General features: G+C 33.9%; 1 protein-coding gene across 1 annotated transcript in view; it reads left to right on the top strand.

Moving 5' to 3' along the window:
- The window catches only part of LOC136036653 (ATP-dependent translocase ABCB1-like), a 164084-nt gene that overhangs the window by 136624 nt on the left and 5987 nt on the right, over positions 1–21473 (top strand). Inside the window, exons 18-21 of the mRNA XM_065718953.1 lie at positions 2746–2949; positions 5374–5615; positions 17204–17360; positions 21191–21388. Coding sequence (XP_065575025.1) covers positions 2746–2949; positions 5374–5615; positions 17204–17360; positions 21191–21388 — 801 coding nt within the window. The remainder of the gene's footprint in view (positions 1–2745; positions 2950–5373; positions 5616–17203; positions 17361–21190; positions 21389–21473) is intronic.

Here is a 21473-nt window from a genome sequence, read left to right as displayed (position 1 = left end):
CAATAAGTAAATTAAAAGAAAATATATTAAGAAAATATATAAACAGAAAAAAATACAAGCAATACTTTTCCTCTCCAATATCGGCCAAGGAAGGAATGAATTGCAAACTTACAAAATTCTCAATATTTATTTACCGGATACCTACACAATATACAGTCACAAACGCACCACACACTCACACTAAAAGGGAAAAAAGGGAAATTATTTACTTTTCTCTTTGATATAAATTAATCTTGACAACAAAAACAACATCTACAAACATACAATTAAAAGAAAAAATATAAGCAAAGGGCAAAAGAACAAAAAAAAAATTACATGGACATAATACATAATTATAATTTCACTGTGGAACACCTCCTAAACACATTGGTTGGCTTATTTGGGGAATTAATTGATCATATCGATAAACAGCTTTCACTCCATTTGCTCTTTCGATACATATAACTGGCGGAATGGAATTCGAAACCCAAGACGATATACCCAGTGCAGTCAATTTATCCTTCATTGCAAATAACTTTTTTCAAGCAACACGAATAGAAATATGTGCATCATCACTCACATGAATGTTAATGTGATTAGCTACTGACTTGCCTTTCAGCCGTTTACCTCTTTTTAATATATCTACCTTAGCATCAGATGACCGAACATTCACTTTAAAAAATCTTTTCTCCTTCTTTACCATCACAATAGAGAACTCTGGTACTTCAGACATCTGCAGACCGTCCTCACAAATTTTTTCAAAAATAACTTTAGCTTCATTTTGGCTTTCACACGGAACATTCCACACAATTAGGTTGCTGTCATTAGATATATATTCAAGGGACATTAGGCGGTTTGATAAATTAGATGTAGAATCTCTGAAGAAACGAGCCTCTTCCGAGACAACACAGAGATGTTTCTTGAGTTCATCAATTTCGCTTTTCACACCAGTAACTTCAGCTTCAACACGATTAACTTTTGTTTTTAAATTCGTATGTCCAGATTACACTGTTGAAATACGGCATTCCAAAGTTTTTAATCTACCATCAATTGACTCCAAAACCTTCTTATTAAATTGTCAATTTAAATTGGTTAAATTGTCAATTGTAAGAAGTCAATTCTTTTTCTTATTTTTATTTATTGTTTTCTTCTTATTTTCATTTTTTTTTCTTTCCTCTTTTTTATTATATAAAAAAGCCAATCTCAGTGGCTCACTGAGATTGGAAGCAGAACTTTTCCTCAGTTTGGAATATGGATGATTTGAGTAGTTTATATATCCCCTTCGGTAGGCTGGATGAACTAAAAAAAAATCCTCTTGATCTAAACAAATATTTTCATAGATTTTTGTTATTAGACCAAGATTCAAAAGAACCTTAGAATGCAACCAAACAGAAATATTCATATTTTGATGGTCTTCCAACTTTAAATAAGTCTAAGGGCCTAAAGGGCTAAACACTTCTAAAGGGCTGTCATTTTTGGATTATAGAGAACTAAACAAAAGCCAACAATTTTTTTTTAAGATGTTAATAGATTGGTTCGTACAATGTAAAATATTTCTCTATGAAAACAATACATTTTAACATTGTAAAAATTTACGATTTTTTCATGCTAGTCAGAAACAGAATAAGAGGGGAGTAGTGGGTATTTTTATAGGATTCTCTTATATTCTCTTTACTTAATGAATTTATGATTTGGAATGTTGAGTTGCTAACTGAGTGTTGTTTAGTAGAAGTAAATGAGAGAGTAAATTCGTTTTGGGTAATTGTAGCATATCCGCCATCATTGTCTAGTCTTCATAAGTTTTTAAGACAATATTAGTCATTGTTAAATGCTCTCACCTAATAACACTATCCGTTTTGTGCAATGGAGGATTTTAATATTGATTTAATGTTACATAATGCTTCAACATCGATTAAGGGATTCGAATTTTTGAACTTTTCTTTTTTACATGGTTTGCGATTAGTACGCTTGAGTTCTTATCGTTTCATTCAATTATAACATCATTGAATGTCATTATTAAATGAAGACTGAAATATTATTCAGCCTTAAATATTGAATCTTAAATATTAAATCATACCATTATTAAGGCAACAGACTAAGTGTTATGTTTAGTTTGTATGTGAATTTTATTTTTTGTTTTCACGTGAAATAGAACTTTTTTTCTAATATAAAAACTGTTTTTCTTAATTTTGGCAAAACAGTTCTGACCCCATTCACCCTGTTTTAAGGGGAAGGAGAGGTCAATGGCCCTCTTGGCTGTTAATCTCCGTATCCAGTGCAGCTGATACTAAAACAAGTGTAGGCACAAGCTATCGCATTTTTATGTATTTTGAAAAAGCTTCCCCAAAATGCAACCAAATTTCTATAAAGTATTAAGGAAATGTTTGAAGAGATGCGTGTATTCAACTAGAAGACTGGTTTGATGTTAATATTTGATATTTATACCTGATTGTTGCCTTTGATTGTAGCATTTATTAGTTTCATTTATTCTAGTTTTTTCTTTCTTTTTAGTGTTCATACAGTCATCATACAGTCAAAATAATTTAAAAGACATGAAATTTGAAAAAGATTGCCAAAAATGCAGCCAAATTCCTAGCACATTATTGTGGCATACATTTTATTTCTGAATACAGCCGAAATAATTTGAAAGACTGTAATTTGAAAAAGATTCCAAAATTGCAGCCAAATTTATCAAGATATATGTTATGGTGAACATTTTGTTATGGATTACAGCAAAATCATGTCTTGTAATTTATTTTCTTATAGGCAACAGGATCTCGTCTTGGTACAATTGCACAAGTGGTAGTGACGCTCACTATAGCGCTAATTTTAAGTGTATATTTTGATTACCGATTGGGTTTGGTCACAGCTTGCTTTGTTCCATTGGTACTTGTGGCGACCTTTCTTCAAGCAAAGATTGTTATGGGACAGAGTGCCGTTGAAAGAAAGGCTGTCGAAAAATCTGCTAAGGTAAATTGTTTTTGACAATTTTTCCTTTGTGTGTAAAAATATAAAACACGTAAAATGAAACGTCAGTGAAATAAATGAAAATCGAAATTTAATCGACAGGCCCTAGCCCGCGTCTATTCAATTTTTGTAAGCCACTCCTTCTTGCACTTTCCCCATTTTGGCACATATTTACAGTGACTGATTTGAATTATATCCGACCAATTTATTTTAAGTATGCCAAGTTTTACTGAAATTACCACTTTGGATTAGAAATACTCATGTTGTGAGAAAGTATAGTCTCACAGAACTAGTTCAGTGGGTAAAAGATCAGTGTGATCGGTTTGTGGGGGGCTTGGATGCTAATCATAGTTTTTGCCTTACTATGGTGTAATTTAGTTTGTGGAGCCTCTTGTGTTATATATATTTAGTTAATGTGGATTTACTGGTTTATGTATTTAGGCTAATGTGGATTTGCTGTTTTTTCTTGCTTTCTTGTTTGTTTTCTTTTTTTCTTTTCTTGTTACTTTTTACTCAATTTAAGACAATTTCTTTTTTTTTGTCGTACAAACGGGCAATACATTTATCATCATCATCATCAAAACAAAATTATTCACAAGTCCTTAAAACTTGTAATTTTAGACATTCTGGTCTTGTGGTAACAATTATTTAATAGATGCTTTATTCTAGGTTTGAGTGTATCTGTACAGACTGTTGACTAGCTATTTTAGCTTAAAATTCTATGTTTGTTATTTAATATTACATAATGATGTCGAAACTAAGAAATCAAAATTAATTTAACTATTTTTATTCGAATATACTTTCATTTGAAGAATCACCTTTAGAATGCAAAAACTAACGCATATAGCCCTAGAATGAATAAATGCCAAACATAAGCAGTAGTAATACCGCTTGTACATAATACTAGTTTATTACAGGCAACAGCTTGCTTATTGAAAGATTTTCACGAAAAATTGTGGAACAGGGGAAGGCCTCAAGCATGAGTACCTATAGAAAGCTCCACCGGCTTAAAATACCACTTTATTGCAAACATATCCTAAATTTGATTGAAATGGTAGACTATTTTAAGTTAAATCCTACTTCCATTGCCGAGGTCAACCATATTCCTAAGTTGGTATTATTAATTTCACTGAGATTGCTATTCTACAGTCAAACTTATCCTTAAAAACACCATGCATCTCCAAAGACATCAATAGGGAAAAGAACTCTAGGGCTGATTGTCCCATATATTTAAAAAAAATAATTTTTTGGTATTTTCGCTGTGAAAATAGAAATGGAAAAAAGTCTTCTCTTTCTATATCTTAAAGAAAAATATTTTACATCTTCATTTACAAAAACAAAAAAATGAAACCTTGTTTAAATACAAGGCTGTTTACGTATTTGCGTAATTGGAACCCGTGTAGGCTACTTCTAGAGCTTCTAGGACATAGGCAAATAAGTATTGTCAAGGTTAGATTTTATAGAATATTTAATTTGACCTTGTGAGTGGTAAGAACCTTGCATTCTTAGAAATTCTAAGATTTATCATATACCGTCCGAGATGCCTAAATTCACAGCCTATTTATAAGCCATGACGATAATATTTCTGAATTTACCAAAGACAAAACAAAAGTGCTGTGAAAAAGTGCAATAACGACAAGAAAATCTATGAACGCTTTTCACTAGGGATCCCTGGTCACGTCACATTACGCTTAGGAGACTTTAACTATCAAAAAGTTTGGTGATGACACGGGAAGGACAAGTCGAAACATCGGCTATTGAAGAAATGTTACCCAGAATCCCTATATACATGAGAGCCTAAATACCTTTTCATAGGTATTGACAATCTGTCTTCCTAAAGAAACCATCCAAGTGAGACCTAGTGGACTGGATTGGCTAGCTAGACTACGGTAGATTCTGACTAATTCTGACTGAAGTGTGGATCGCAGCTTACTCCTGAGAGTGAATATCAGAATCTTGTGCAGTGAAGGCCTTTCTTGGCAGCCGGAGCAAATATACCTTTCTTTTTATAAGCCCAATGGTCTCGGAGTAAATTTCATCTAAACTTTAGACAAGAAAAATATTAGATTTATGAAGTATGAGTTATGTATGAGTCATGACTGTAATCCTTTGCTTGCATATAGCAATAGAAGGCAGTTTAAATTTCTAAACACCTGCTGACCTTTCTCAAGCAATATATCAAAGACTTTAAAAAATGACAAACTATATGGAAAATATTTCTTTTTATTATCGGAATAAACATCTCAAGGTTCCAATGCTATTTAAATTTCGACTTAATGTCTGAATGTTTAGTTAGATTTTGATTTTAAGCTTGGGCTTTTATCATCATTAGAAACAAATATTATTATATTACTAGGAATAATATTTTGCATTTACAATTTAACAACCAGTTCTGTTCTATATATGATTTCACTGTTCCACTTGCAGATTGCAATGGAAGGCATCTCAAACATCCGAACAATTGCGGGCTTATCTCTGGAAAAAATATTTTTGGAGCAATATATTGAAGCTTTGAGAAAGTCTCATGAAAGAACAGTTCGACGATCCCATGTTAGAGGAGTCACGTTTGGATTTTCTCAAGCAATACCTAATTGGGCATATGCAATATGTATGTACTATGGTGGCTATTTAGTTTCCCAGAATGAGATGACCTTTGAAAATGTTTTTAAGTAAGTAACCTCTTCTTCAAAAATTAACTAGTGTGGTTCAATCGAACGGGGTTAAATATCAAATGAAGACAATTCTTATCTACAGTGTTTGACCTGTAATGAAGAATTCAAGATTACAAGATTTGTCGTGAAGGAGTCTAGATAAAACAGTTAATGGTAGTGAACAGTAAGTAAAGAACGACCTTGGGTAACAGTAATAAAACTTTTAGAAGAGAGAATTTTGATGACAATTAATATGTCAAAATAACTGACTTTATGTGCTGACACCAGGTATATAAAGTTCATTGAGTTTAGAGTTACCCATCAAAAGCTAAGAGCCTGACAAAATCTACCAGGAAAGAGGGGGAAAAAAACTCTCAAAAAGGAATGTAATCTTGATGAAAGTCATGCGATTTGATTCCGAATACCAGGGAATACTTATGTACATCTATCTGCCAAAATTCGGAATTTTGCATTTTTTTTTCACCGATTTCAAGATTACCGATGTGTGTTTATTTGTTTGTTTCCTGATGTTTTTTTCTCATGGAGAGTCACATCAAACCAAGGGTCAAAGAAGGTTGTAAGAGGGATCATTCGAACGGAAAATAAAGTTCGAGTGCCCTTTTTATATTGTCAAAAATATTGCACCCGGAAAGAAATACTTTCCGCCATTTTGTTGCACCAAACCATTATTTTACCCCGAAGCGGGTTAAAATATCATCAATTGAAGATTCTGAGATAACCAATCGGCTCAGAAGAATAATAACAACCTATATTAAGTTTCCCTGCAGCAGAGTAATGACGCACACTGAAGTGTTTGTCCCTGAAAGTTACGTAGTCAACATGACTACCTAATTCATGATTAAATTAAGTTAATTCTCTTAATATGTCATAAAATTATGGCCAGTGATATAGAACTATACATTATTCATTATAAAGGGAGGCAGTGGACCTTTATGTTGGCGAGGGGGGAGTACCTCTTGCATAATAGTTAATTGCAATACCCATTATCTTAATTTCTATGTGGCTTTAGATGAATATAGAAAGGATGAGCGTGGTTGGAGGAAGGGTAAGAATTAATTTCTCGTCTCTCTTCTTGTATACAAAACACAAGTGAGGGTGCTACAGGGTGATAGATTCCTTCTTATTGCAGAATAATGTTTCCTAACATTAATTTTAGAGCTTCACTTAACTGAATTATTTTGCTGAATATTCCTTAGGATTATCAAGGATACAAAAATATACATTAGCCATTATGAAGGAGGGGTGCTGGTTCTTTCTGCAGGTGGAGGGAAATGAAATAATGGCTCCAGTTTTCGATGGATTTAAGCGGCAATGTTTCTCATTTCCTGTTTATATGCAATGTTTAATGACTTCTTTTTTCCCTGGGCGTCGCTCCCATACTGGCGTCCATGGGAAATGTCCCAATAAAACAGATCAGCAATTAAACCTATTCCAATTGAATTTTAGCGTCACCATCGTGCCAACGTATTTTTTTGCGAAAAAACTGTCACAAAAAGAAATTGGTTCCATTAAAAATTTAGATGTAATAAAAAAGAGTTTAAATAATCATAAGTTAAGAGAACTAACATTGTTTTCGTCATTATAGCTTACATCCCGCATTTAGTTCCTTTCTAACTCTAATTTAGGGAATTTTTGGTGCAAAACAGCGGTCTGACTTTGGTACAAATCTATATATGATACCGTCTGTCTCATTGTTACTTGCATCCCATTGCAATTTGGTTGTAGTGCAACTCTGATCACAATATTTTTTCGTCGAAAAAAGAAGCTACGAAAGAAAATTTTGCCATTTAAAAATCAAGCTTTTAGATGTGACAAAAAAGGCTTAAATAGTTAAAAATCATTATGAGAATTGAACCTGAAATCTTTTTAAGGTTTACAATAGTTCACAATGAACCAAGAAACGTTCGTTTAAAAAAATCACAATGGCTTTGTTTCATTTAGGGTCTCTGTCAACATAATAAGGAATTATTGTTTGCCATTTGACTTGATTCTCAGTCGAAACGGCGTGCGTTTAATTTGGCATTTTGTCGTAGTTTGATGACCGAAAAATAAGGACCGCAGTTTTCCTTGTCGATGTAGAAATCATAAATCTGGGGGCAAATTCGAAATGGAAGACGAATTAATGTCATTTGTTTTTAACTATAGGTTGTTTTTGTTCAAAAATGGTAGCGAGCATTTCAATCAATTAATAAAGTAAATGAATTTTACAATTGTTTAATCCAGAATTAGACAATATTAAGCATGGAACTTGAAAGTAGTTCCATAAAAATTTGTTTGATCGATCTAACACACGAGGCCAAATTCCAAATGACATTGACAATCTAATTTGTTTTCTTATTTTATACTAAGAGCTAAATGACGATCCTGAGTGTCTATCGACTTTGTATCGATGATTTATGTGCAGCTAATATACAACTTCAGCATCGAGATAGTGCCAAGACCAACTGAGAGTACCGATAATTTGGAAAAAGAAGAGTATCGATTAAGAGGATTAACGATTAACGTTCAATTGTGTTTAAATAGCCAGTGTTTTTCCATATTTATAATATTGCCTAGGAGCGCAGAGATGAATGTCATTCTTCTTGATATCAAAATCATTCAAATTAACACATAAAGTGATCAGTCTTTATTATTATTATTCATGGTAGATAATATAGAAAAAGTCAATATTTTGGAGACAGGCAACCCTTCCGACAAATAAATACACAAACTATTTCACTTATTTTACTCTGTTTTCATTTTTGAAAAGATTTTTTGTCTTCTTATGCAAGTGTTTTGAACCCTTTTTAATAGTATTTATGAATTAAAAAAAAATTCAAAATTAAGTTTAGAAACAATAAAATTTGCAAAATATGGCAATACTAAACAAATTTGCATATTCTCTTATTAAATAAGAGCCTTTTTCATAACTTTTCCCACATCCTAAAAATTGAGTGGATCGTCCCTTACTGATAAACGTGGGTGCCGATATTAGCCAAAAAATGTAGCTGCAACTAGGTCAACTGGATGTAGAATGACCTCAAATAGATATATTAATTAAAAGCTTAATGACCTTAAAGTTTATATGATACAAGATAGTCCTAAGCGTGGACAATAAGTTTTTTCAAATGAAATTAAAGAGCAACATTAAAACTTAAAACGAACAGAAAGTATTAAGTAAATTAGGGGGGTTGCTACCCCTCAACACCTCGTTCTTTACGCTAAAATGTTTTAATACTAAAAAGAAGGTTATTATTGTTCTAATTAAACTAACATAGTGTTTCAGGAGTTGTTCTTAAACAACTGGGACAGAATCCAAACTTTAGCGGAAAGAGCAAGGTGTTGAAGGGCAGCAGCCCCTCAACCCCCTGATTTGATTAAGTAACACAAAGAGCGAGGTATTTAGGAGAGGTAAACCCCCTTATATATAATAATTTCTGTTCGTTTTAAGTTTTGATGCTGCTCCTCACTTTCAGTTGAAAATTTTCAGGGAAACCCGGCTCCTAATCCATGGAATACTGCCTACCTTCCCAGTAAATCCCTCCATGTAAAGTACTTCCCACATAAAATACCTTCCAACCAGGAAAATTCCTCCGAACAATTCCATTCTAGCTGAAAATAACCCCCGGAGGAATTCTTGCAGAAGATTTCGGCTGAAATTTTTTCTTAGCCCACTTTCAACTAAAAAATATTTTTATTTCTAATTGTTTTGGAAATCAGGCCAAAAATCCCCCATAAGTGTAAAATTCTTCCAACAGATACACTCTCCCCGTCACCTAGTAGAAAGATGCACCCTCAGAAAATTTCCTCTTGAGAATTTATCTTGCCGAAAACTCCTTCATGGAGAATGTATCCCGTGGAAAATCTCCCCACCTACGGGAAATACTCCAGACAATTTCAACCCTGTAAATATTTCCGACGGACAATTCCCCTTAATGTCTTCACTTAGATCGACAAATAAAAAGAATTTCGTATAGAAATCCTGGTAAATTCCCCCAGTGTAAAATGCCTTTTGAAAGTTCACTCCTGGAAACTCTCGTCCCCACGGAAAATTATCCCCATAGAAAATCCCTCTTGTAGAAAATTCTCACACCCCTCTCCCTCCACGAAATCGTTTTGTATGCTACTCAATAAGCAATACTATGCGTGAAGAATGGGCGGGCGAATTTCATGACTTATAAACTATTCCCTAGGGGCTGTGGGGGCTTATGTTATACTCAAAGACGTTGTTACTGGCTCAAGTATACTGAACAAAAGGGCTATCTCAGAATTTTGATCGGAAGACTTTTAAAAAATTTTGTTGGAGGGGGAGAGATGCCCTGAAATCTTTTTTGGTCACTTAAAAAGGGCACTAGAACTTTTAATTTCCGTTTGAATGAGCCCTTTCGCGATATTCTAGGACTATCAGTATAATTCAATAGCCCATGGGAAAAAACAACAAACAAAAGAACACTCATCCGGGGTCTTTCTTCTGGCAACAATACAAATTTCCACATTTTTGGAAACGGAAGCTTGAAACTTCCTTGAGTTTTAAGGGGTATCCCCCACCCCCTTTTTGAAAAATCAGGCAAATTTTCTCAGGCTCGTAACTTTTGATAGATAACAGTAAACTTATTGAATCTTATGTATTTGAAATCAATGTAATACACCGATTCTGTTGATATCAGTACTCGGCTTTTTAGAGTTTCGGTTACTATAGAGCCACGCCGCTCTTTACTTACAGTTCGTTGTCACGAAATATTTGAAAGAAGCAATTGTTATTTGATCACAATGTTTTTGTAATGAAATATGTTCATTCAGGGATATATCTTTACAGAGTAGGTGTTCAGGTTCAAATAATTTTTAAAGACAATATATAACTTAAAACGGTTACCTTGACTATATTCTAATTAAGTAAAAAAACAAGCTTTTTCAACTGAAAGTAAGGAGCAATGTTAAAACTTAAAAAGAACAGAAATTATTACGTATATGAGGGGTTCGCCCCCTAGTCAATAATCACTCTTTACACTAAAGTTCGAATTTTTTCCAGTTCTTTAATAATAACCCCTGAATCCCAAAGGTCATTTGATTAGAATAAATAGCTCTTTTGAAAGTACTAAAAAACCTTTAGCATAAAGAGTGAGGTATTGACTAGGGGGCGAACCCCTCGTATACGTGATAATTTCTGATCGTTTAAGTTATGATGCTGCTCCTTACTTTCAGTTGAAAAAAACATTTTATTCAGTTTCTGATAATTTTTTAAATAATGCCGGGAAATCCAGCGCCCGCCTCATAGAAAATTCCCTTTCCTCATGAAAACAAAGAAATATAGTTCAAAAACGTTCCTTAGAGCTAGCTGGATTTCGTGACTAAGCTGAAAAGTGCTCCAATCGTTGAAGCAGAAGATAATTATACAAATATGATCACGGTATATTGCATAAAAAAGAAACTAATTTAAGATGACGATTTCAACGACTGGATCATTCTTTAAGCAAGGCAGCAAGTTTTCAAGCAAGCAATCAAGCTCACTCAAGTCAAGCTATTTTACCCTCGAATAAACCAAATTTCACTGCTCGGTTCTAGGATAAGTGAAGAACTTTTTAAAGAAATCAATAGGGACTGTCATCCTAAGGGACTCCATTATGAAATGCCTAGTTTTTATTTAGAAAATTAACCATATTTAAAAGAGACAATAAATGAATCAGGAACACATAATGAAAAATGTGGAGGAAAGACGAAAGTTGTGTAATATAGTGAACTAGAAAGGAAGTCTCATTTTGTAAAAATTTACAAAAGAAGGATAAAAGCTATCAAAGATAACTTTGATATTGAACAAACTCCGCAAGGAACTGGGATTTATATGAATACAAATGATATTACTGAAAAATTTTATAGTTTGCTAGGTAGCAGAGCATTAGCCGTAGCGAAAGTGAAATCGAACAGTCTTACACAAGTTAGCTGATCACGTTAGATCGAAAGTCTGATTATGAAATAGCTTTAACTCAATGTACACTATAGTATTCATGGTATAACATTCGTGATAAATTTTAAAAGAATACTTTTTAATGCAGGGAAAAAAAAATAAGGATGAAAGGATTAACTTTATTATGCCCAGTGATATGATGTGATATGATATAGATTTTGTGCCTGCCAAAACTGTACAAATACAATAGGGCGCAGAGTACAAATAAAAAAAAAAAAAAAAAAGACAAAAAGGTAGCAAATTACAGTTTAACACAAAATTATACATCAGATTAAATAAGATTAAATTAAGATTAAATTAAGATTAAATACAGATTAACTATTAAATAAGAAAAGAAAACAGAAAAGAAATTAATATTAATTAAGAAATCGAAAAAAGAAAATAAATAGGCAGCAAAATACAGTTTAACTCCAATATATACAACAGATTTAATACACATAACATTCACAAATAAATTCTAACTTAAAACATACTCTTAACAGTCACCCAAGGATGATCTAGAGGCGGGAAATTATATTGAAAATAAATTACTCTCATAGGGAGAGCAACATCTGGATCTATCAGACCAAATCTTTTAATCAAATACTGGTTAAAGGTCCAGGGTGGTAGCCCAAGAAAATACTTAGGATACATAAGAAAAATAATACGCAGCTTTTTCTTATCTGTCTGAGTGAAACATTTCCAAAGCGAAGATATGTATACAAAATGTGGCAGAACAAATAGATTACATTTCCGGGCTTGAATCTGACGATTAAATCTTGTCTTATTTGGGACAAGCCTTCCATATGCACTACAAACTTTCCTCAGGGTGTCATCAATAGCAAGTTCACGCGTAATCTTGAGCGATGTATCAATTCGGACTCCAAGGTAAGTAATAGCTTGAACTGGTTTGACCTCAGTACCTTTCAGAATGCGAGATACATCATCGGTTGGCACATTATAGTTAAAAAAACAACAGTTCCGTTTTCGTTGAGTTAAACGAATGGCTGATACGAGAATATTCATCAGTTAAAGCACTGAAACTACTTTTTATTACTTTTAGACTCCTACAAATATATAAAATATCATCTGCATAGTTAATTGGTGACACATCAATCTTATAAAGAATGTATTTTTTCGGGGCTTTATATTGTACTTCAATAACAGAGTTATTGAAGAAATCTGGCGAGTTCACAGCCTCTTGCCTTATACCCTTCTTTACTGGTATATCGGACTCAACTAGTACATCACAATTACATTTGGGCCCTTTATTCTAACTCGAAGTGAACTATGCATTGAGTTAAAGGGATTTATAACACATGCTTGGACTCCTCTTTGTGCTGCCGAAAGCAGAATCTGCTCATGAAGGGATGAATTGAAAGCACGAGCGAGATCGTGTCCTGCTAGGACAAGAGAATCATTATTGCTTTCTGCCTCCACCAATATGGGTGTCGCTACACCAATACAGAAGCTATTCGGGACTATACCTCTTACAATGACCATTTGAAATAACAGTGATACGGTTTCAAGAAGTCGTTCACTGCCATAAAGTAAATGCTGGCCACATATTCCATCAAAACCTCGCGAGAACTTTTTCTTCAGCTTTTTCAGGCACTCACTGATAATGCCTCTACTCACAACCATGCTATCCTTCGGTAGTTTAAGAATTTCATCAAGTTCATTTTGATAATAATTCTATAGCACTGAATCGGGGCATTTAAACTGATCTGCAAAGTAAGTACTCCAGGCCTCTTTGGCTATGAATGGAGCTTTAGAGGATGATTCTCTTGGTTTCACCAAGTTCCTCCAGAGTAGTTTGGGATCGGAGTTACTCTTTTTGCTAAATTTTTAAATTAAATCTCTGCGATGCTTAGATAAAGCTTTGGCAAATATACGTTTGGTATAGTTCTTCACAATGAAGGTCTGTCCAGATCGGGGCCTAACATTTCCGAACCATAGATGAAACCAGAACTTCGCAGATTGGCATGCTCGAGTCAAATTAGAGTTTACGACCATCTTCTAATTTCTGCGTTTGCGCGAACTTGTCGAGAAGGTATTTCAGCTGACCCTGCACTCCAAAGGGCGTGGCATATTGAAGCAGAATAAATGTTCAACAGAAGTTTCTGCTCTGAAACCGGGAGGCTACGGTTGGGCATTAGGAGCGGGAAGGGGACTTTAACCTTTTCAAGTGTACTATCACACACTTTTTGACAGTACTGAATTGCGGCTTGATCGAGCTTCCAATTTTGCACAAATTTGAACTTTGATGCTGGTTGTTTTTGTACTTCAGGAAATGGGCCGTTTAATTGCAGGGATATGGGTAAACAATTCCTAAGTCTGCCATCGATTAAGACTGACACAGATAAAATCTGCACATCAATTGACGTCAGAGCATGGTCAAGATTAGAAACAGATTTACTGTTATGACAATAAGTGAAGTTTTTATCTTTATTCAGAGCTTTGTAACCGTATGGCAATATTCCGAGAGGAATAAAGAAAGAAAGAAGAAAGAAAGAAAATTTATTTGAACCCTACGGCCATACACAACATGATTTAATAATACAACACTGCACAGAACACACACTCAATATAAAACAATACTTATTTTCATTCACTCGGGCTCGAATGAGCCTCTCCAGCCTTTTCCACATATCGTGCCATTTTGCATATGGTTCCAGGCATCGAAGACCTCAGGATATCAGAAAGCAGCACCAATCGATGGTCCCCTCAAATTTCATCCCTAAGACTTTCATGCTCCTGGCGCTCCATGAGGAAATGGGCTAAATTATTATCCTCTTTTCCGCAACACCCACACTTACCATTTGTACTCTTATTATTTTTTTTAGCCTTATTCCGAGAGGAATATTGGATTATATCTTATTCAAGAGGAATATCTGATTATCCTTTTGGATTATCAGAATCAGTGAGGTCACAATTAAAATCGCCAATTATTAAATAGTCATGACCCTACTGATTTATTCTTGACACGCACTTGGCAAGCTTTCCACATGATAGGTTGGATTTCCTCTCTGATTATTCGTGGGAAGGTACACAGACTAAAATAAACCCGCATACTTCCGCTGCAATAGAACTTTCATGCTGTTCAAAAAGTTTGGAAGTAAGGTTATCTCTGATCCAGATCGGCCTTAGCGGAAAACTGTAATTTGAACGATCTTGCTCTTCCACAATTTGGGATCATGGTTACTAGACTGTCCCCATCAATTTCCATAGGTATATATCGAGCTATACCCGAAAAAATGGGAGTTTTCAATTTGGGATTCAGTGTCGCATTATCTCCATTTAGAATAGCCACACTGAGCTTTTCCGCCACTTGTTTGTCTTTCAAATATATTCGCCTTTCAGTTGGGGTTTGCTTCAGCTCTTCAACCTGCTCCGTTATGCTAGAATTACTATTACAAAGACTGTCCATAAAAGCTTTCCTCGCAGCAGCGGAGGGTGGCGGATTCGGCGGTTTTCTCAGGACGACCGCATAGGTGGCTCTTGGCGGCGTTTGAGATGTCACACTCGGTGTTGCTAGCTCCTTGCTTTTGGCAGTAAGGGTATCTACCCTCGTATTTATTTCGTTGATGTTTCTCGTAACAAATGCAGGGCTGTATGATGAAGGTGGTTTGAATTTTTCTTAACTTTCGATTGATCCCTAGATCGATGATGAATCAGTATATCATCCAATCTAGCAGCAATAAAATTTTTTATTATTTTGAAGTGATTTTCGTTTCATTTTAGGATTTGAAAATGAAGCTGAACTAAGAAGTAAATATAATGAAGGTTCTAAACTTTCTAATATTGTAAGAAATGCTGATAAAATTCATGGTTACTACTCATTAGTGGATAGTTCAATTATTACCTTAAATTACCTTAAATCGCAGCTTAGAGCGCTATAAGGACTTTCTACCCTTGTGATGTTCCAGTGATGAAAAAAGTTTGTTTGGTGTAGGTTGTGGTTGTTAATCTAGACTCTTGTGGAGAACTCTGCAGCTTCCCCATTGTAAAGGAACACCTGGCAGAGCCATTATGAATGGGAATACGACCTCTGATGTGATCTTGAGGTTTGCTGCAAAAGCAGAACCTGGAACGCTACTCTATGATATTCATATAGAAAGGCAATATCTAACAATCAATCGAAAGGAATATATCAACGTGCTAAAAAAGACTATAACTGATCAATAAGGCAGATTAATTGATATGAATGGAGAGAATATTGAATATGTTTTGGATTAGAAAAAACTTTAATCAAACTATTTAATAAAATTTCTCTATAATAAATGGTGATAAATAAGAAACAATTATCGAACACAAGACAGCGTGGTAGTGGGATTGGTAGTTTCTTTAAAAATATCATAAACAGCAGGAGCAGTAGCTTAAGTATGTCAAGTAAATATCAGTTCCAACATTTTGCTGTCACAGGGCTAACTGTTGGCAACATATCAGGTTCGTCGCACAAACAGGAAGGGTGTGCGAAAGCACAGGATGGCTGGGCCCCAACCTCCCATTGCACTTCCTGGCTGAAGGGCCAAGAAACGGAGATCAGCACCGCCAGTACGGACTGTAAGGTCTAATGCCGTATCCTTTACCTTTTACCTTTTTTTCGTCGCTCTTCATAAGATTTTTTCAAGGTTTTATTTTTTTTGTATTTGCATTCTATTCTGAGCTAAATTCTTTCATAATTTCAATGATAAATCTATCTATTTTATAATTTCCTTTACTGTATTTTAAAAGCAAAGCCAAAAAAAAAAAAATCAATGCATATATCTTCAAGCGTAATTGCTACTAAAGTTGCGCTTTTACTCATTGTTGGGTGCTGGAAAGATTAAGAGAGGCGGTGATGGCCCAAAGTCCATTATAGTCATTCTAATAGGGCATTACGGATTCATTGCAAACATTGAATCACAATCGTTTAAGATTGCCAGAACACTCGACTCATCATTTCGAAGATTATTTTTTTTAAGTTTTCACTTTTTTGTATAGTTTTGTTTTCTGGGTTAAATAAATTTTTTCAGGCGTTAAAACATCCATAATTAACTAATATCTCTAATTAACGGTTTTTCTGCGCTGTATTTTACAAAAAAACTTAGAAAGCTTAATGCAGGTATCCTTCCGTTTAATTACTAAGTAAAAATGCACTATCACCCTTTTGGGGTGCTGGACCGATTGAGGGGGAAACATCACATTCATCCTAAATCGGTTTCCTGAAATATCACAGTTCCTCAGGATCATGCAAGACAGTAATTATTGAGTTTTTAGCAGCTTACCAGGTTCCCCGTTCTCACTAACATTTTTCAAAAGTTTTCACTCTTTTACTGTTATATTTCTAATCTGAGTTAAATATGTTGTTTTATATTCTTAAACATTAATGTCTCTAAACTTAATTTTTTTTTGCTGTATTTTACAAAATAATGCTTTAATTTTTCTGTTTCTGTTTAATTTTTATTATCACTCAGAAGGAATTAGTTTCCAGAGGGCGCTGAGCAGTATATTTTCAAAATTTTTAGGATTTTAAATTTATTTTCAAAAAAAGTTGAAAAAAAAATTTCAAAATATTTTCAATATTTCAAAATTTTATATTCCAAAATTTTTAGGGCTTTAGGTCAAATAAGTTAAGAATTCAGTGGTATAAATGGCTAAATCACTGGAAAATATCTTTTAGAACAAGTGAATCTTTGATTTTTGGCACCATGCTGGTAGGCCAAGCTGTTGCTCTTACACCAAACTACAACAAAGCAAAGGTGGCAGCCGTGAAAATATTCAATCTACTTGATAGGGTGCCTAAAATAGATATTTCAGCCACAACTGGTGAAAATTTGGTAAGTTCTCGTTCCCTCATTCTTTATCTTTAAAGCTTTTTTCTTGGTTTTATTACTTTTACAAAATACTACAGACAGTATGGATGAGAAACAAAGCTTATTATTATTATAATTGTCAAAATTTAAGTTTTCTTGGGCTTTCCCTCTAATAGGCTTATGGATTTTCTGATTTGTAAAATTATCTTTAAAGGAAGTAGAGGAATCTTAAGAGGGAATAAAACATACAAGTGTAGTTATGATATACAAAATGAATATTGACATTTTTTACAAACACTTGCCAGTTTTGTCAATTAAAAAAAAAATGTCTCACCTCTGGAGATAAACTTTGGCAAATACTTCAGAAGTTCCTTATCCGTAATACCCTGAAACTTCAGAGAAAGACCAACATACAAGATTTTGCGAGTATCTATACTTAAGATTCGTCTAAGATCAAATATTATTACCAAAAGAGAATGAAAAACGATCATCTGAAATATTTTATTCAAACAAAAATTTCTTTTGTTTCAAGCTCTGCCATTAAGAGTGCTTGAGACGCTAGGGGTTACTTAGAGAAAAGCGAGGAAATATAAGAGCAAAACAACTAGTTTTGCTTTAAGTAAAGAAACGATTAGCCTGTAGATTTAGAATCAAGTATCTGATTTAAGACTTATAAATTACAAAGTAAAGAATTTTTTTTTAGGTAAGACATAATCGACTCCTTAAATGCACACTCGTACATCGTAAAAATCTAAGTAGTATCTTACAAAGAAATCTAAAAATGAATAAAATTGAAAAAAATATCGACTCAAATGGAATAAAACCATCAAGTATTTATGATTTTCAAGTTCAGATTTAGAAAAGCAGACAGGACTTGGGAACAGATACAAGCAACAGCACAGGGGGAGGCTTATGGCTTCTAATATGTTGATTAAATAAAATGAACAAGCTTTTTTTAACTGAAATTAAGGGGCGACATTAATAAAACGATCAAAACTTATTCTGTATATAAAAGGAACTGTCCCCTCCTAAGCGCCCTACTCTTTGCGCTAAAGTTTGACTCTTTCTCATGACTCCACTTTTTAAAACAATAAAAAAAACTTTAGCGTAAAGGGGGGACAGCCCCTTTCATATGCGGAATAATTTCTGTTCGTTTTAAGTTTTAATGTCGCTTTTTACTTTCAGTTAAAAAAACTTTTTTTATTATTTTGTTTCTGAACGTTTTTGAATTAACGCAGGCTATGAATTTGGCTCGCCGCCAAATTCATATGAATAATTAATATGAATATAATTAATTATTAATATGAATACGAATAATATGAATATATTAAATAATATGAATAATATATGAATAATTAAAACGAAATTAGCATATCAATTTTACTTTTTTAACTAATAATAACCTAACTTTGTTTTATGATCCAGTCGTTTAAGAATGACTCCTGAGCAACAAAGATTGTTTAATTAGAATAATCACCTCCTTTAAAAGTTAAAAAAGAAACTTTAGCGTAAGAACGAGCTATTAAGGAGAGGCAATCCCCCCTCATATGCGTAATGTTTTCTGTGTTTTAAGTTTTAATGTTGCTATCTACTTTGAGTTGAAAAAACCTGTTTTTTATCTAATTACTGATCGTTTTTTAAGTAATGTTAAAACATACAGCTCCCCCTCTATGGAAAATTCCCTTCCCCCACGAAAAATTTCTCCACGGAAAGATTCTCCCACATAACTTAAATTCGCAATGTTTTCGGAACTAATCTTGTAAGACATAGTAACAGAACGGCCAGAGAGGTTTAAACTATTTTTATGAAAATTAAATTCACAAGCTGAGCAATTCTCAAATGACTGAAATGAATGAAAGAAAGGATATTTAAAAGACATATGTAATAATTTATATTCGTTTTGAGTTTTAATGTTATTCCTAACTTTCAGTTGGAAAAAACTTGTTTTTTATTTATTTAATAACAACCAAAAGCCAAAGACATATAGTATCTTGGTTTACTATCAAGTTCAAATCATAGTTATGAAGCTGCTTAAGATAAAATTAAATGCTAAGATTGACCAGAAAACAAAACAAATAAATTATTGCTTATATCGGCCATTAAATAGCAAAAATCTAACTTTAGCGCAAAGAGCAAGGTATGGACAAGGGAGTGACCTCCCTCATATACATAATAGTTCCAATTCTGTTCCAGTTCATTAGGAATGACCCCTGAGTCAAAAAGGCCGTTTAATTAGAATAATTAGCTCTTTTTAAATAACTGAAAATGCTTTATCGTAAAGAACGAGGTATTGACAAAGGGACAAACCCCCTAATATACGTAGTTCGTTTTCAGTTTTGATGTTACTCCTTACTTTCAGTTGAAAAAACTTGTTTTTATTTCATTTCTGATTGTTTTTTAAATAATGCTGGGATATCCAGCACCCCCTTCATGGTAATTCTCATCCCCCCTGAGAGATTTATCCATGGAAAGATTCTTCTGCGTAACCAAATCCCCTAGACCCCAACAGGAAAAATCCCCCTGAAAACGTCTGTATACTTACCAATAACCGATACTATATGTAAGAAATGGGCAAAGTTCATAACTTGTTTCCCTTAACCCGGGGACTGTGGGGGATTAAGTAGTCCTCAAAGACATAGTTATTAGATTTTTCGACTATACTGATGAAAATGACTATCTTAAAACTTTGATCCGGTGACTTTGGGAAATAAAATGAGCGTGGGAGGGGCCTTAGTTGTCGTCCAATTTTTTTGGTATCTTAAAAAGAGCACTATAACTGTTTACTTCTTTTCTAATGAGCCCTCTCGTGAATTCTAGGACCCCTGGGTCAATACGATCACCCCTGGGGAAAACATACAAACAAAAAAACGACAAAAAAACACGTATCTTTCTTCTGGCAATAAATACAAAATTCCACATTTTTGCAGATGGTGTACCTTGAAACTTCTACAGCAGGGTTCTCGAATACGCTGAATCTGGTGGAGTGATTTTATTCAGATTCTACGACTTTTAGGGGTTGTTTCCCCTTTTTTCGAAAATAATGGAGATTTTCTCAGGCTCGTAACTTTTGATGGGTAGGAATAAACTTGATGAAACGTATATATTTAAAATCAGCGTAAGAGTCCAATTCTTTTTATGTATCCATTGGTATCAAAATTTCGTTTTTGTAGTTTCAATAACTATTGAGTCGGGTCGCTCCTTCTTACAGATCGTTACCACCAACTGTTTGATATTGTATACCCAATGTGTTGAAATTATAAAACCAAAACTGAATACCCAGAATACAACCCAAAGTAAATTTAGGCTAAATATCTGGTATGTCTCTGATTAAACTAGAACCAATCCTGAGAGGAGTATTGTAGTTCTAATAGTCTCTGTTTATTTTGTGTCTTAGATGTTTTTTGTCTTTTTTGCAAAAGACAAGGATGTCTTTTTGCAAAGACATCCAGGTCCATTTGATGTTTTGTTCGTTTTCTCTGCTAAGAAAACTTATTGATTTATTTATTTTATAAATTTATTTATTTACCACGGTCTCCCAGAATTCTTGCTCCAAAAGTCTTCTGGTCACTTGACATTCCCTTCCTCCAACTTTGCTTATTTATAGAGTAAATTCACCCACATGCAGGACCCTGTCTTTGGATCTTCTCAAATAAGAATACACTCAACAGTTAGCACTATTTTTGACCTCAATTCTTTAAATTTTTTGTTTTATCGTTTTTGCGTAAATGCCCAGAAATGCTAACCTAATTTCACAAAACCAAATACATTTCTTATTTTATGTGTTCTGCATGGCTTTGGTCAGATATTACTTCTTGCTTAGTCCTGTATATTCTATCATACAATTTCTCTTACAGGAAAAAGTTGAAGGAGACATTGATTATGACAATATAAAATTTTCCTATCCAACACGACCTCAAGTCCAGGTTCTAAAAGATTTGAACTTGAAAATCAAAAAAGGACAAACTGTCGCTTTAGTTGGTCACTCAGGCTGTGGAAAATCAACATGCATGCAATTATTACTTAGGTTTTACGATCCGACAGAAGGTGAAGTGGTAAGTTTATAAACGTCATGTGGCGTTATTGCAGTTCTAGCTAAAATCAGGCCTTCGACACTCGGGTTGGTGCTTCTAAAGATCT

This window comes from Artemia franciscana, chromosome 15 (assembly GCF_032884065.1).
Source record: "Artemia franciscana chromosome 15, ASM3288406v1, whole genome shotgun sequence".
NCBI lineage: Eukaryota > Metazoa > Arthropoda > Branchiopoda > Anostraca > Artemiidae > Artemia > Artemia franciscana.
The sequence above is the reverse complement of the archived record's forward strand: the minus strand, read 5'-3'. Positions and strand labels throughout refer to the sequence as shown.